General features: G+C 38.3%; 1 protein-coding gene across 1 annotated transcript in view; it reads right to left on the bottom strand.

Annotated features, from left to right (window-relative positions):
- Window positions 1-16,544: 16,544 nt before the first annotated feature.
- Window positions 16,545-18,015, bottom strand: part of cited4b (Cbp/p300 interacting transactivator with ED-rich tail 4b) — a 2,287-nt gene continuing 816 nt past the window's right edge. The window contains 1 exon segment of the mRNA NM_200078.2: window positions 16,545-17,960. Coding sequence (NP_956372.2) covers window positions 17,193-17,951 — 759 coding nt within the window. The 5' untranslated portion in view covers window positions 17,952-17,960 and the 3' untranslated portion in view covers window positions 16,545-17,192.

Genomic DNA, 18,015 nt, shown 5'->3' with positions numbered 1-18,015 from the left:
TTAAGATGTCTTGACAAGATGTAATATGAAACACACTGTTTCATTTAAAATGTAGTTAAGTCATTTTTGTCAGTGACATTTATGTGGTAGTAAAGCAAATCAGTAACGGTTGACAATAATTAGACCATTTCTGAGTAGCACACAGCATATAGTGAAAGTGTTTGTGGCGGTTTTCACTGACTGACATGGGTGCGCGTGTAAAGCCGAGTAGAGAGGCATGTCGCATACTGTAAATCTTACCACATAATCAAGAAACAGGAAGGAGCCTCTCAGTGTGCTACACGTTGACCAAACAACTCAGTCAGTTTGTGTGCACTCTATGGTACACAAATACAGTGTGTATATCACTCACGTGACTTGCAAATCCCTCTGTAGTTTTTAATGTGGAAAACCCCATCTCTATCATACTGAAAGAACCGTGCTTTGGAGTTTCACTGTGCAGCCTGCGTGATTACAGCATCTTCGGATTTTAGTCAGACTGAGTTTGTTTGCTTCAGATTATCAAAACTCTGAGCTTTGATTTAATTTGTTGGAGTGTTTTGTATCCTCTCAAAAAACCCAGTGGTTTTAGTCTGGCTGTCTAGGTGTCATCAAGGTCATAATATTGTGGAGAAAATGCAGTTTATTAGTAAGCAAACATCCACATGGAATTTTTAAATCCGATTTAAAAAAAAAATAATAAAGATTTTTTGTCATTTGCGACTTACTGTTCAATACACTTTAAAACAACCATGTTGCTAGGCTAATATTGGTTTCTTTTAAAAATCAAATGGACAATTAATTTAACTCTTGGAAATAACTCCCTAATTCCCTAATTTTAAAACGATTTGTACTTTTGATGTAAAACATTTGATATAACTTGAACGTGTGTTGTATGAATGTATTCTGGACTCACTAAATCCCCATGTATAAATCCTGTATGGCCTCATGGGATAGTATCCATTGTATGCAGAAAGTAGTAGCTAGGTCATCCAGATTTTGTGTACTCTTTTGTGAGTAGCCTACTGTGACTTACTTTTTACTATACTGTATACAATCCTTACCTCATCCTCCATCTTGGATTTGCAATACTGGATTTGAAAAGAATTACTGTTTTCAAACAAGTTTCCTAAACATTTTCAATCTGTCATTATTGGATATTAGCAATTGACCCATCTCAAACTTAACACCATTGGCCATGTTGAGCAGGTCTGAATAGGAAGATAACTGTTTGCAAGGTAGCTATACCGTGGTTTGGAAAAGTCATTGTTTTAAAACCACCCAAATTTTCTGTAATACCGTTCTTAAGGTATGTGTAAAAAATTTTTATTTACATTTTTAGTTTGTCTTTTAGGACAACAGTATCTCCAGCAGAAAAGATGTCCAAATATGCCGTTTTAAATTGTAAAGAAATCAATTGTTTTATATACTAATGAAGTCAGCAGAAGTCAATGATTTTACTTGAATTATTCAGCCTGGCATGTTTACTGTCCCAAAATATTTTAAATCTTTCAAAGAATAAAATATATTGTGTTCAAAGGGGAAAAAATGTTTTTGTTTTTTACCCAGACATTTGAAAATTTTTTAGTGCAGTATTCACAATACCTTGATACAGTGAAACCGAGATTATTTTATCCAAGGTTATCATACTGTCAGAATCCTATAACAGCTCATGCCTACTAAATACTCAATATGCTATTTTTTACAGCAGTTATGCAAAGCAATTTGCTGGCTCTTTATATAATAACATCATAATGAAACAGAATAGCAATTATGACCTGATTTCAAACATGAACTGAACAGTGAACAGTTCCTGAACTGTTTCCCAATCTGTCGGGCTGTTCAAAACACACACAGAAGGCTTAAAGCCTGCCTAAATATATATATATATATATATATATATATATATATATATATATATATATATATATATATATATATATATATATATATATATATATATATAAGACTTTTTATAATCTTCATTTATATTTTTATTCAACGACATCTGATTTAGCAAAACAAAGAAATTCTAAACTACAGAAGGTTTTGACGTCAAAAAGGCAGGGCCTTTAGAGCCCTAACCTACATATTATGTTGTCACCACTGACAAATTTAAAGGTGTTTACCAAACTTTTCTGGAAAGTTTGCTTTGGCAAGTTGATTCAGACTCCTGTATTGGCCTAAATCTGTTGTAATCATGTTACTCATATTTTCTTTCATTTCCCTTGAAGTATACCTACTAAGATGGGATAGAAAAAATATTTTAGTCAAAATATAATAAAAAACATTGTATATGGCTGGGACTTTATTATATTAAGCTGGCACCTAGCTTTCTGCAACTTTCACATAGTAGCCCACTGAAGCTAAGCAGGGCTGCAGTACCTGGATGGGAGGCCACATGGGAAAGCTAGGTTGCTGCAGGAAGCAGTGTTAGTGAGACCAGCAGGGGAGTGCTTAATCTGCGGTCTGTGTGGGTCCTAACGCCGCAGTATATTGATGAGGACTCTATACTGCTCAGTAAGTGCTGTCTTTTGGATGAGACATTAAACCGTGGTCCTGACTCTCTGTGGTCGTTACAAATCTCACGATGTCCTTCGAAAAAGATTACATTTACATTTAGTCATTTAGCAGACGCTTTTATCCAAAGCGACTTACAAATGAGGACAAGGAAGCAATTTACACAACTATAAGAGCAACAATGAATAAGTGCTATAGGCAACTTTCAGGTCTGTAAAGTCTAAGTTTTAGTAACTTTTTATTTTTATTTTATTTTTTTAGTACAGTTAGTGGTATATCCAGATAGGCAATTGCAGATTAGGAAGTGGAGACTAAATAGTTGAGTTTTTAGTTGTTTCTTGAAAACAGCGAGTGACTCTGCCGTTCTGATGCAGTTAGGGAGTTCATTCCACCAAGTGGGCAGATTGAACGCGAGCGTTCGGGAAAGTGATTTCTTCCCTCTTTGGGATGGAACCACGAGGCGACGTTCAGAGGCGAGGCGGAGTGACATGTGCTCTTTTAGATTCATTAAAGACCACTCGTGCTGCTGCGTTCTGGAGCAGCTGAAGAGGCTTGATAGAGTTAGCTGGAAGCCCCACTAGTAGAGAGTTGCAGTAATCCAGTTTGGAGAAAATAAGAGCTTGAACAAGGAGTTGAGCTGCATGTTCAGATAAGAAGGGTCGGATCTTTCTGATGTTATAGAGTGCGAATCTGCACGATCGAGCAGTTCTAGAAATGTGGTCAGAGAAGTTTAGTTGGTCATCAATCATCACTCCAAGGCTTTTTACCATTTTGGATGCAGTAATGGTTGCCCCATCCATCTGGATGAAAAAGTTATGGTGTAGATTAGTTATGGTGTAAACCCCGGCATCCTGGCCAAAATTTGCCCACTGGTTTCTGTTCATCATGGCCTCCTAACCGTCCCCATATCATAACTGGCTTCATCACTCTGTCTCCTCTCCACCAATCAGCTGGTGTGTGGTTTGGCACAATATGGCTGCAGTTGCGTCATCCAGGTGGATGCTGCACACTGGTGGTGGATGAGGAGATTCCCCCAAAAATGTGTAAAGCGCTTTGAATGTCCAGAAAAGCACTATATAAATGTAAGAAATTATTATTATTATTATTATTATTATTATTATTATCATTATTATTATTATTATTATTATTATTATTATTATTATTATTATTATTATTATTATTATTATTATATCCAATGGTTGATTAAACAGAGTCAGATCTGAATTTAAGCTTTGCAGTCAATTACAAAAAGGGAAAAAGAGGGCAAATCAAATGCTTGTATAAAAGAACAGATGGATCCACAAATCAAAATAATTTTTTGCATTACCTAATTAGTACTACTAGAAGAACATTCCCTCAAATATGCTCTACAAAGGACCAACGAGATGTGTCAAGAAGCAGAATATAAACTGTGATTTCTAGCCTTTGCAATCACAGCGTGTATATTTAGAATTCAGTAGCATCCAGCGAGCTCAATGGTATCCAATCGGAAGAGCAGACAGGTGCTTTCTCAGCCAGACATGCTACAAATATAAAAAATGTGTCTGTCGGGCTCCTCGAATACTCTGAATGCTTAGAGCGCATACACACTGCTGTGTGCCAGAGGGTGCTGGGTTCGTTCCTACCATCTGCGATATAGGTTTTGACCACTTTCAGCCCACACGCAATGTTTTTACAGCTTTGTAGCTCGCCCGCCTGATGCTGTTGTGCATCTCATCTCAGAAACCATTCTGCCCTGGTGATGTTTGGGAAATGTTGCCGCTTGTGCGTCACTTTGTCAGCGTGATAGTAATCTCTAGTGGGTAATATCAAAACCCATATAGCTTTCTCAATCTGCTCTGTCTCGACCTGCCAAAACTGTGTGCTCGAGATTGTCTGAAGACATTCAGGGCGCACACTTGGATGACCTCACCTGGGAAGCTCATGTTCAGCGGCGTCCATCTGCCCATATAGGCTGTTTATGTTAAAGCCTGGTGTTCTCAGACCTGAGGCATATCGGTAGTTGAGTGCTCGCCGATAAGATTAACACACAAGAGCTTAAAGCCGCCTCCACACACATGCATACACGCACAACACTGAACAAACAACAAACAGTGCCACTCCTACCTTGGCTTGTTGAAGCTGGCCTGGCTGAGAGGTAAGCTTCACACAGGAAAATGAATAATTTACACAGTGCCCTTAACTTCAAAAGCCCAAGGCAATAAACAGTGGAAGGGGAGGGGAATGATGGGAGGCAAATCTCCTGCCATTTTTAGCTGTCAAACATTTTCAGTGCCAGGGCCTGCCTAAACATGTCATGTCGTGGCATCGTCATTCGCACCAATATAATGAAGATATCGATATGTGTGAAGATCGCTGATGAATATTCATAATTGAGACGGTTTTTTTATAAGTAGCAAGAGCTATCAGGTCTAACTGAAGCTCATCCAGGGCTCCAAATTAGGGTTGCTGGCTGGCAGTCAGGCGAAACAAGAGCAGGAAGTGCGGTCCATCACAATCAATTTCTTGCGTATGTTCACGCATGAATGGTCAGCGTAAGGGCAAAACCAATTGAACTCTGAAAAAACATGTTTTTATTTGAAAAAAAAAAAAAAAAGCCAGTGGACGGAAGGGAAAACATGTCGATGCGTGCTCCACCCATCTCACTCTTCCTGCATTTTTGTCTCTGATATGGTATTCTGAAGCCTCTATGATAGGATCATTAGTTGGTGTGCTTTGGGATCTAATAAACCTTTGGCTTAATTATAAAGGATCTAAAAGATCTTGGAGAACCTGAAGTGGTTGTTTAGAAACTTGCTTCAAAGAACCCAAGGGGACTTTTTTATTGCAGCAATATGCATGAATGTTACTTTGATACAAAACATCCTTCTAGTCAAACAAAGAACTCTAGTTCTGGGCAAGCAGTTAAAGTCAGTTGTAACCAGGTTCTAAGTGTATTTTAACAACATTCCACATAAAAAAAAATACTTATACAAAAGGATGAAGTTTGTTAACGCAATATTATTTATTTGCTATAATCAATCAGACTAAAGGCACATTCACACAAAGGAACATAGTTAGACTTGTTTCCAGATCAGGGGCTGTATGCACAAAACATCTCAAGACTGAAAGTTGCTATTAAAAAAAATAATTGGTCTGTCAGTCCTAAATTTAGGACTGCTAATGTTTTGCCAGAGAAATAATATCTCACGACGCATTTAGCACTAAAACTAACTCCTAAATGAGTGAAATATTAGCAGTAGGGAAGGGGATTCTTAAGTCACTAAAGGTTTGGATATATATATATATATATTTTTTTTTTCTTTGAAGGTTCAGTACTTTCTTATTTATGTCAAAAATAGATTCTTTTCTTTGCCTTTAATGTAAAATAACTAAATATAAATATGGGAAGCTGATAAAAATGCTCATTTTAGAATGTAATTGCAGATGGCACTTAGTGTTTTTTGCATCTGAACTCATTTGCTTGATTGTTTTTATATAAAAAATACATTACCTTGTACCATTGAAAGAAAATCTTTATTGAATGACTGTGACATTAAAAGCAAAGAACACACACTACCTAACAAAAGTCTTGTGGTCTACTCAAGTTTTAGGAGCAACACATAATAACTTGACTTTTAGTTGATCATTTGGTATCAGAAGTGGCTTATATGAAAGGCAAAGGCCTCTAGATTAGGCTTATGTAACCACAATAAAATATTATCGTTCCTTGATTTTTATTTATTTAATTAGGACTGTAAGGTCTGGCTTTGCTAGGACAAAAGTCTTGTCATTTAACAGAAATAATGTACAGTATAGAATATAAAGTCATGGTGCAGTGGAAAACAAATTAATATTGTGTATGACTCCCATCAGCTTGGACGACTGCATTCATACATCTCTGCAATGACCCAAATAATTTATCAATACAGTCATCTGGAATGGCAAAGAAAGCGTTTTTACAGGACTCCCAGAGTTCATCAAGATTTGTTGTATTCATTTTGAATGCCTCCTCCTCCATCTTACCCCAGACAGGTTCAATAATGTTCATGTCTGGTGACCGGGCTGGCCAATCCTGGGCCACCTTGGCCTTCTTTGCTTTCAGGAACTTTGATGTGGAGGCTGAAGTAATAGGCAACACAAATGTCTTGATACCTCCCGCTGTTGATGTTCATGTCCACTTTGCAGATCTCTTGCATGCTCCCATACTGAAAACGGCATTCCAATAGGTCTTCTGCAGTATTTGTGATGATTGGGATGCAGTTCAACACATGATTCATCGGTAATAAATCTACCTTCAGCTACTTTTCCAAATTATCAACTAGAAGTTATCATTTGTTGCTCCTCTTACAACTGGGATTGATGACTTTTGTCAGGTAGTGTACTATTTATAGTGCAGTTCTCCCCTTAGCCTGCAATTTCAAATATTTATTTGAATGTGGCAACAATATAGCGCTCTATAAAGTTTCCATGAATAAATCTCTGACAAAACCTCGTCTCCATCAGCCAATCACTGTGTGCATAGTAATATTCATGCTGACATCATGCAAAGCAGCTCATATAGGTCAACCCTGGTTTTACTCTTAGCTTTAGACTTACTCCTCAGTAAAGGTTTGTCTCTGCAGCTTTGAGAAAAAATTGAACTAAAAACTTTTACCGCTGTTTAGGAGAATTCTTAATGGTAATATAAAATGTTTTGTACATACAGACCCTGAAAAATAGCAGGTTATAGTCAGGAATGACTAGTGAAAAGTATTAAAAGAGATGAGATCATTATGCCAGTAGCTAAATTCAAAGATTGTTGTTGACAGTATATAGATATCATTGTTGGCGTGTACAGCATTTGCATTTAACAGGCAGAACTGTGGAGGATCAAATGTGCATAGGATTCTCAATTAAAAATTTCAAAACAGAAGTTTCAAAATGAAATGAATGAGTTTCTTGCTGGCCACAAACTTTATTGACATATTTCTGATTTGCATAGCAGTGCTCCTTTGAGGCTTCTCATGCAAATACAAACACATGGAAACCTGTGTAGTTGGATTCACAAAGGTATATTACTCCACATTAAATACTCTAATTATTTTTTCCACAATTATGCATAAATCAATGTTTGCATGTGACTGTTACCAGACTGGGGTGGAGTGAAAGGAGACAACAGGAGGTAAGATCTAATATGCAGTTTATTCAATAGCGTCAATGAGTGGCTTATGAATGGAGTGGAATCAGTCTGTGAACAAGGTCCAGCTGGTGATGCGATCAGGATAGATGACTGAGCAGGCGTGTGTGTCTGGGAGCAGTGCATGTATGAATGTGTAGTCCTGGGGAATGCGGAAGTCCTGAGAGTTCGTGTGAGAACCAGCGATCTTCTGGGAAGCGATCGCTGGTTGTGTGACAGTGACAAATCGACTGAATGAATCTGTCAGATCTGCTGCTGAATGACTCTATTCATTTAATGAATTCTAACATGTGATTCGTTATTTCTTCAGAAGATATTTTAATATAACCATTAGGCTGCTCTTACTTATTTCTTGTGCTGATTGACACAATTTCCAGACATTTTAACTGGCCATTTTTCTTGTTTCTGGAAGCTTTAAAAGTGCTGTTGGTCTTTGAATGTGGATTTGTTAGCATTCAAGAGTTCACACTTATCTGATGATTGATTACAAAGCTTGTTTGATATGCTGTCCCAGGAGAGAGCCCTGAGCTCATAAGATCCTCGAGCCCGGGGCTCCTTCCTGTTTGCAAGGCGAGAGGGGAGTTTGAGCTCAGGTAGATTTTGAGAACTCCCCTGCTGTGAGAGCTACTGAACAGATAGTGATTGCTCTTAAGAGATAACTACTTACTAGCAGCATGTCTATGGTGTGGATTTGTATTAGTCACCTTAAGTTGCATGTTTTTGAGGAAACTCTTGTGAGCATGGGGGGAAACCCACGTGAGTACAGAGAGAACCTGTAAACTCCGCACAGAAATGTCGACTGGCTTGGTAAGGACTAGAACCAGTGACATTCTTGCTGTGAGGCAACAGTGCTATCCACTGGGCCACCGTGCCACCGATCTAGAAAAGGAGGAGGAGTAGGAGTGGAAAGGGGGATTCTTCAAAACGAAGATGGCTGTTATATGGAACTTGGGGTATTAATAGTGGCATAGAAATTGTCTAATTGATAAATTATAAATTGAATAATACGGGGCCGGCTGCAAGCAATCATAAGCATGTGATCCTCTCGAAATTAGTTTATAAATAAACTTCACATTGTGACAGATATGCTATGTTTTTTCATTAGAAACAATGATTTTCAATGGTACCTTGGATTGTTTAGTCCTGTAATGGTTACATCTGAAAACCATAAGAATGTTCAATTCCAATCAGAGTTTACTCAAACCGAACACATCTTTGCTTCTAAAGCCTGGTTTATACTTCTGCGTCAGGTGACCGGCGTAACCCACGGCGCATGCAACGCCCGTAGCTGTGCATTTATACTTCTGGGCGCTGTCTCTGTTGGTCTGCATTAACACTTCCGAAACGCTAGTTGGCAGTGAGGTGTAAATGTTCCTCTGTGTCGAGTTTCCACGCTGCTGTTTTCCACTTCCTGGATGTACAAGTGGTTCAAACTCCCTCATTTTGAGGCAGGAACCGGCAAACGTGCAAGAACTTCAACTATAAGGTAAACACAAAAAAAAACTTTCCATCCGGAGCTCCTTCACGGGACTCCACACTTGTAAACAATCGCTCCATTGGGCCAGACTCGTCAGCACTACCAAGCTAACCAATCACAGAGCTTGCGCTACGCGTTGTAGTTACATTTTTTGAGAGGTGCACGTCAATGACGCCGACGGCCACGACGAAGGGCTATGCATCAACGCCATAGCATACGCCGGTGTTTGATGCAGAAGTATAAATCAGCCTTAAAGAAGCAAAACGCGGTGCCAAGGTCATTTCACTTAGTGACCATCTTTAAAACGCCTCTTGGGCAGTATGCTCGGCCATTCTGTCTGTATAGGTAAACATCAAATTCTTCTGTTAAACTACATTAACAAAACATTCGAAATGTTTCAAATTTCTAAACATTCGAACCAAACAAAATCTGCATATTTACAGGTTGCGCATGCTAATGCGCACTCAAAAGAAACGAGATCATGACACCAACCTCATTTATGGCCGTTCTACACATTATCATCCTCTGGATAATTCTTTGTCAGTCTTCAGAAGTAATTCAGAACTTGGTCTTGATGGCGAATCTTCTCCAGAAAAGACAGCGACTCTTTGTTCACATGTGTGTGAGCGTTTGAGTAATTGCTGTCATGTGATGTGCGTTTGACAGGACAGAATCTACCTCACGTTCATTTCATACAGATTACGAAACCCAAAACTTTTTTTTTAAGTTTCACTTGGCTCATTTAAAAGTAGAAATGTCAAGCTTTATTTTGATATATTTTATGTCTTTAAAACGGATATTTGCTGAGATTCCAGTGCATTTGTTGACCAACAAACTGTCTTAAAAGCACACATTGGGTTTAAGCTTCTCCTCCGGAGAAACGTCAGCCTAAAGTGATCGATGATGATTGGCTCCAGTACTAGTAGACGGGGCTTCATTCGCCATATAATTTTCCATTCAAAACTATACAACTAACATGTCTTGTTTTTATCATAAACACCCACTTTGTGCCTCACTAAACTGCAGATGCTCAAAAAATGTGACATCTCCATTAAAATCAATAGAAAACAAATGCTTAGCTCGAGAGAAAAAAATGCAGGCAGCCTTAATGAAGGTAATGAAATTTATTAGGTACACCATACTAGTTGAACTAGTTTTGCCTTCAGAACTGCCTTAGTCCTTCGTGGCATATATTCAACAAGGTTCTGGAAATGTGGTCTTCTGCTGCTCTAGCCCATCTGTCTCAAGATTGGATGTGTTGTGCATTTAGAAATGCTCTTCTGCATACCTCGGTTGTAACAAGTGGTTATTTGAGTTACTGTACTTTCTTTCAACTCAAAATAGTCTGGCCATTCTCCTCTGACCTCTGGAATCAACAACAAGGCATTTATGCCCACAGAACTGCCCCTTACTGAATATTTTCTGTTTTTCTGACCATTCTCTGTAAACTCTAGAGATGGTTGTGCATGAAAATCCCAGTAGATCAGCAGTTTCTGAAATATTCAGACCAGCCCGTCTGGCACCAACAATCATGCCACGTTCAAAGTCACTTAAATCACCTTTCTTCCCCCATTCTGATGCTCGGTTTGAACTGCAGCAGATTGTCTTGACCATGGCTGTTTCTCAATTCCAAGAACCCAGAGAACAGACTTGCGTTCTTGTGGAGACCGGTCTTGCCAGGTGTCCTTGGAAGAACGAACTCGGGAGACCACGAAAACAGAAAATGCATCCTGTGAGAAATGAGAGGATTACGTTCTTCCTGATGGTCACATAACCTTCACACATTTTTAACTGAAAATTATTTTAACATTACAGCATTCATACAACGAGTTATTGTTTTTCCCCTTTTTAAAAATATATACAATGCATGAAGACTTTACAACTATGCATTGCACAATATAAATAAAACAGATTTTAATATGAATTTCAGCAAATAAACACCCTTAATGTGTTTATTCCTTAATTAAGATGTCCATGGTAACGTTTAGAGATAAATAAGTTATATCTCTGAACTTTAATAATAAATCTAAATTTAATGCTGCGCTTCCCATCTCCAGTCGCATTGACTTTTGGGGCTTCTCGAGTGAGTTGGGTGCTCAAGTCTGCATCGGTGCATCCTTGATATCAAGAACACATCCGGGAAGTTTCACGCGTCCTCAGTTCTTGCGGTCTTGAGCTTTGGAACTGAACTTGATGATGACGTTACACGAGAACATGAGGACGCAAAACCACTAAAGAACACATATTGAGAAACAGCCCATGTCTACATGCCTAAATGCATTGCGTTTCTGACATTGTTCCTGATTGGCTAATTATAAATGTGCGTTAACGAGCAATTGAACAGGTGTACCTAGTAAAGTGGCTAGTGTGTTTATATTAAACAAATATCACATTTGCTTTTAGACCTCAACTTGTGCTTGTTGGATTGTTGTGTGTACTATACCTTTTATAAATATTTGATACACATTTTTATTACATTTTTTAGAATCAAATAATTCACATTTACAATTGCAAGAAAAATATGATTAAATTGGTTAATAAAACATTTCAAGAATCAAATATCTAGACAAAGACTTGAATCGGTAAACTCCATTGTCAGGAAAGCAGTTAAAAAATTGCTGACTGTGTGAAATGCTTCACAAGAGGTGGTCTCCAGGATCCTTCAAAGCACCTGGGTAAAACCCTACCTAGAATTTCCCAAACTACCCTTCTCAATTTTAGTAAGTCGTTTTTTCCAAAAAAAAACAAAAATAAAAAAAAAAACAAGACATTTCTTGTTTAATGACCATGTCGTTTGCTCATTCTAGTGAATCGAAAAGCTCCCTCAGAGAGAACAGTAGGTGTGTGTTCATGTGTGTGTTTAGAGATTATTGTGGGTGGCCTCAGAGAGAGCCTGCAAAAAACAGTCAACAGTGAATGTCTCCTGTCACACCCTGCTTAGCTTATGTCTAGTCTGGTTCCCCAAAGGTGGAATTACACCAATAGTTGGACGGAGACTAAAACAATATGATGGCGTAATACTAAGAAGCAATGCTTCTGAACCTGAAGATAATTATGATAAATGACACTTTTCTCTGCGCAGAAAACAATCAGCTAAGAACTGAAAGTAATAATTGCTCACACCCATTTCCTATCTAACAGACAGATTGGCGGTGTCATTTTAGGCCCGGCCAAGGACGCCCAGAGATGTTACATGGTTGTTTTTTTCACAATAGTTGCATGTTTCATCACCTTAGAAAGTAGCCACACACACCTTCTCGTTCCCTGTTGTGTACATATTTATCTGTTTGACATTGCAAAGTTCACAAAGACAGCTGAAATCCCCAGAGAAGATATGAGATTACCGATACATCTTGAACTGAAAACCCCCATCGTTCATTTCAAAGGTGCGCTGTAGAATTTCTTTTGAGCTGTTACTATCTATAAATGCTGAATTAAATGTCAGTTGGCACATGTTATCCTCGCTGCTTGTTTACCATCTACAATTGAAACATCAAAATAGTCATGTCGTTTCACAAAACAGATGTTTTTTTTTTTTAGTTTTCAAATGATTTTAAGCATTACAAAGAAGATTAAACTGAGTGTTAATAGAATGAAATATTAAAATTGGATGAATTTACGCGACAGCGCAGAAATTTTGGACTTGGTAAGTGTCTTATGCTCATCAAGACAGTGTTTATTTACACTCCAACATTAGGCACATTCAAATCAAGATTTAAAACACATCTGTTTAGCTGTGTCATTACCAAATGAGCACTGTGCTACGTTTGACATATCACACTATTATGACTTTTTTTTCTTTTTCATTCTTTTATAACTTGTTGTTACACCTTTTAATCTGTTTTTTTCTGTTTTAATCATTTTTATTTTCTTGTTTCTTTTAGTCTTGTTTATGTAAAGCACTTCGAATTACCATTGTGTATAAACTGTGCTACATAATAAACTTGCCTTGCCTTATTTCTTTCATGACCATACTAGTTTCATTTAAGTTAAAATGTCATTTATTTTGGATGGAGAAAATCACTTTTCAGCAGCAATTATTTCAGTCTTCAGTCATCATTTTAACATACTGAAATAGTGGTCAAAAACAGTAATTTTCCTTAATATTTTTCATAAATTTTTTTTTCAGAATTTCACTTTTTCTGAAACTTTTTCACAATGCACTGATTAGATATATATTTTAAATGTCAAAATGTTTGAAATATAAATATATTTTGTAGTTATAAATCTGTTTACTCTATTTTTCAGATTAATGCTGAATAAAACATAATTTCTTTAAAAATCCAAACATCCGAATATATAAACTGCAAAGAATGATTTTCTCACTTAGTTTTTGTCTTATCTCCTGTCCAAATATCTCAAAATTCTTACATCAAGAAGCATTTTCTAGACACATTACACATTGTCTTGTTTTTAGAAATATTATGTCAAAATTATGTGAGATTTTTCTTAAAACAAGCAAAGGAATCTGCCAAAAGGGTAAGAAAAATAAACTTCAAATCAAAAACAAAAATATTTAGCTTAGCCCACATGCAGATTATTTTACTTGTTTTAGGGGAAAACTCCCTGCATTTTGACTCATTATTTCTGAAAACAAGAAAATATTTAGCTCGTCTAGAAAATGCTTCTTGATTTCAGGACTTTGAGATATTTGTACTGGAAACACTACAAAAACTCCAAGTAATATACCTTCACCGGCCACTTCAATACGTACACCTGTCCAATAGCTAGTTAAAATCAGCCAATCACATGGCAGCAACTCAATGCATTTAGGCATGTAGATGTGGTCAAGACAATCTGTTGCAGTTAATTCCGAGCATCAGAAAGGGAAAGAAAGGCGGTTTAGGTGACTTTGGCCTCCACAGTCACCAGATCTCAATACCTTTGGAATGTGATGGAACGGGAGATTCGCATCACGGATGTGCAGCGACAAATCTGCAGCAACTGCGTGATGCCATCACGTCAATATGGACCGAAATCTCTGAGGAATATTTCCAGTACCTTGTTGAATCTATGCCACAAAGGATTAAGACCAACCCAGTAATAGTAAGGTGTACCTAATAAAGTGGCCGGTGAGTGTATATAAATATACATACAAACTCTACAACCCGGATATTGTGTCTAGAGGGTCAATAAGAAATAACAGACATGGAAATGCCCTGTATGGGAATCTATGCTTTCTATGACACTATATCTATAACAAACTTCAGCATAATCTCTGAGCACAACATTGAGTTTATAATTTTGCTGATTGCACAAGACTAGGTTAATTTGATTGACATCAACACATACCATCTAAACATACGATGCAGCAGCAAGAATAACTTACAGACTAACAAATATTGTAGTTTTTAAAAATAAACAGGGTGGAGCCAAAACTGAAGCCCTCTGTTAGCTCAAGTGCCTGTTAGCTCAGTCCTGTCCCTTCAGCATCCACTGGCATTCATAGATTGTATTATTAAGGCTAATACTAATACTACAGCACTCAAATGGGGAATCCAATACAAGTGCTTCTACCAAGTAACCTCAATTGACTTTCTTGAAGCCCTTCCTCCACTGAGAAGAAACAGGAAGTGACAGTGGAGCGTTAACGGCTTGTCACTGCAATCTTCACCCTTCCCCCCCTCCCTGAATCCCCTTCACCACTGCACGTCCGTAAATGGACAACACTTTGCCCTCTATTCCCTGGACAAAAAGCACAGGCCCAGGGTTCAAATAAAGCCTTGTAATGTCAAGGTAAGCACAGATTAACCTGGACAGCTTCCGCTACCTCCCCCATACACACCTTTATTACATGCAAAGTAGGTAAAAGGTACTTGCTGCACAAGCAGTATGAGATCTATTAAAAGCAAAGTAGCAGTTTGAGTGGAATTCATTCAACCCCTTTATACTAAGCATGAAACTAGTCAGTTGATTTAAACTAAAAAAAGGCTAGTCAGTGGAACATGTGCTGTGCCAACAATACTAACAGATTTGAGCTGTACAGGCAATATTGTTTTTCAAGGCACATCCTAGCACCAGTTAAACCAACGGTTCACACTTCAGAAACGCAATGAAGGTCATTATTTACTCACCCTACTGCTGTTATAAACCTATAGGACTTTATTCTGCAGAACACAGTGGGCATTTTGAAGAATGTTTTAGTCTACACACTTAAAGTCAGTGGGATTAAAAGAGCACTGATGTAAAAACACTTGTGTTGTATTCTCTGAAAAGAGGAAAACACAACACACACAATATCTTTCTATTGGTTAGTTGCAAGATATGAATAAAGGTTTAATCAATTTAAATTCAGCCACATATTTTTCTTAACTAAACTTAAAGGAATAGTTACACTTAAAATATCATTTACTAAGCCTTTGTTTCAAACCTTCTTGAGATTCTTTTTTCTGTTGAACAGAACTTTATTTTGAATAAATATCAATTGGAAACCTGTAAACCTTGACTCTTATATGATTTGTTTTTCCTAATATGGAAGTGAATTTTTACAGGGTTTCAAATTCTTAGTTCATCTTTTGTGTTCAACTGAAGAAACTCAAAGGTTTATAACCACTTGAGGGAGAGTAAATAGTGTGTAAATTAATTGGTGTAAACTATCGTTTAACAAATTTTGCTCAATTATTTACATCATAGGTCTCAAACTCAACTCCTGGAGGGCCACAGCTCTGCAGTTATGCTCCAACACTATCAAACACAGCTGATCCAACTAATAAAGCTGTTAATGACTCTTTTGAACACCTTGATTATTTGTATCTGCAGTGTTTGATAGGGTTGGAGCACAATTGTGCAGAGCTGCGGTACTCAAGCAATGGAGTTTGAGACTTATGATCTACATCAGGAGTGTCCAGACTCGGTCCTGAAGAGCCGGTGTCCTGCATATTTTAGTTCCAACCCAAATGAAACACACCTGAACCAGCTAATCAAGCGCTTTCTCTGTATACTAACTAGACTTCCAGGCAGGTGTGTTGGAGGAAGTTGGAGCTAAACTATGCAGGACACTTGAACTCCAGGACTACGTTTGGGCATCTCTGATTTACATGATAACAGCATTTTAGGATTTTACAAGTGCAGCTTAGGTTTTTTTTTTTGGAAAATCCTTTAGCTGGACATGATATTATATGACATGGCACACACATTTTGAAAATGCAAAAAGAAAAAATAGATTAAGTTCCTAATAATGAACAACCTTAATAAAATTGTAGACAGATAGCAGAGTACTGATTTGACAAGTGAAGATTATTTGAGCTAGCAACGATCTTAAATATTTTAGGAATCAACCATTGAATTGTTGAACCAGACATCCAAGTCAAGCTTTTTAGGTTTGCTTTTGAGATACATGTTACTCAGAATTTTACAGTTATACCTTATAAAAAGGCAACTAAAGTTGAAAAAGGCAAAAATAAAAAGAGATTGATGAAAAATTAGGCCAAAGTTAAAAACTTGGCCATCTTTATTACAAGTCACACATAGTTTTGAGCCCTCTTGGACTGTTGGGGAACTGGGGGAACAAATAAATAAAAGCAACTTGATTTAAGGCAATTCTAAAGCTCAGACAGATCAGTTGTATCAAGACTATTGTAAGCAAGCAGTGGTTTTGGGTATACTGAACATTTACCATACAATAGACTTACGGTTTGGGTCGATGAACACATTTTTTGGGTCTAAATCAAAGAGAACAATTCAGCAATGCCATTTTGGCAGTTGCCCCATAAACCACAGGTTCTTAAGGTCATTGCTGCTTTTTTGTTCTATGTTAATACATCTGAATAAGCAATAAATAAATACATTTTTAAATGTAAAACTGCATCGAAGACAAATAAATGTTTGAGTGTCTTTACATTGCACCAAGTTCACAGTTCTGAAGTGTTGTTACATTCATCCATGGAACGTTGTTTTTTGGCGTTCCAGCCAGAAGCAGAACTGTAGTCCTGACAGGAGCTTGACCACTCGTTTCTGAGAACAGAGGCATTTGGCCACCTCTGGTTCTGGTGATGGTGGTCCCAAAAATAACCATATTGATAATCAAATCCCGCCTCGAAGCGTCCAAACAGTCCTGTCTCAGCAGCTAACGGTGCTCGGCTGCTGTTTGCTCACAAAGTCCGATATGAAGTCAAACTCGTTTTGTCCGAGGAAGAGTTCAGGGAGTTCTTGCACCCGGTCCAGTCCTAACTCCATGACCAACGACGTCAAAACCTCTTCGTCGATCAAATCAGCATCCATACCATTAAGACTGAGAGCTGGGCCGGGCATGTGCTGCATGTTGCTCAGCTGAGCCTGACCCATGCGGAATTGCGCCCCATTTCCCATATGGTTGCCATTCATGTGTCCCAACGGGTGCCCGTGGTACTGTGTGTTGAGTTTCTGAAGGTGCATGCTGGCCATGAGCTGTTGGGAAGTGAGACCCCCGGTCATATACTGCTGTTGCTGTTGTTGTTGTTGTTGTGGCGGTGGTGGTTGAGGCTGTTGTTGCTGCATGTGGTGGTGCTGTTGATGCTGCTGTTGATGCTGCTGAACGTGATGCTGCTGTGGCTGGCCCTGGTTGTTGAACATCATGTTAGTTGACTGCATTCGGTGGTGACCCATCTGTCCATTCATAGGCCCCACCATGTTAGCCCTTTGGCGCATGGCGGCCTCCATGTTTCCCTGAGGCCCCGCTCCATAGTGCATCATCTGTCCATTGGGCATGGCTCTCAAGCCAGACTGGGGAATGTGCTGCTGGGGGCCTGCCTGCAGGCCTCCATTCATGCCCATCCGGTAGCCATGCAGACCCCCGTTTCCCTGGCCGTGGTTCATGGGCATCATCATGTGCTCTGCCATAGACTCTCCCTTCATTAAAACACACAAGATTGGGTTTAGAATTGGACTAGTGACAATAGAAGTC

This window comes from Danio rerio, chromosome 16 (genome assembly GCF_052040795.2).
Source record: "Danio rerio strain M-AB ecotype USA chromosome 16, GRCz13ab, whole genome shotgun sequence".
Taxonomy (NCBI): domain Eukaryota; kingdom Metazoa; phylum Chordata; class Actinopteri; order Cypriniformes; family Danionidae; genus Danio; species Danio rerio.
The sequence above is the reverse complement of the archived record's forward strand: the minus strand, read 5'-3'. Positions and strand labels throughout refer to the sequence as shown.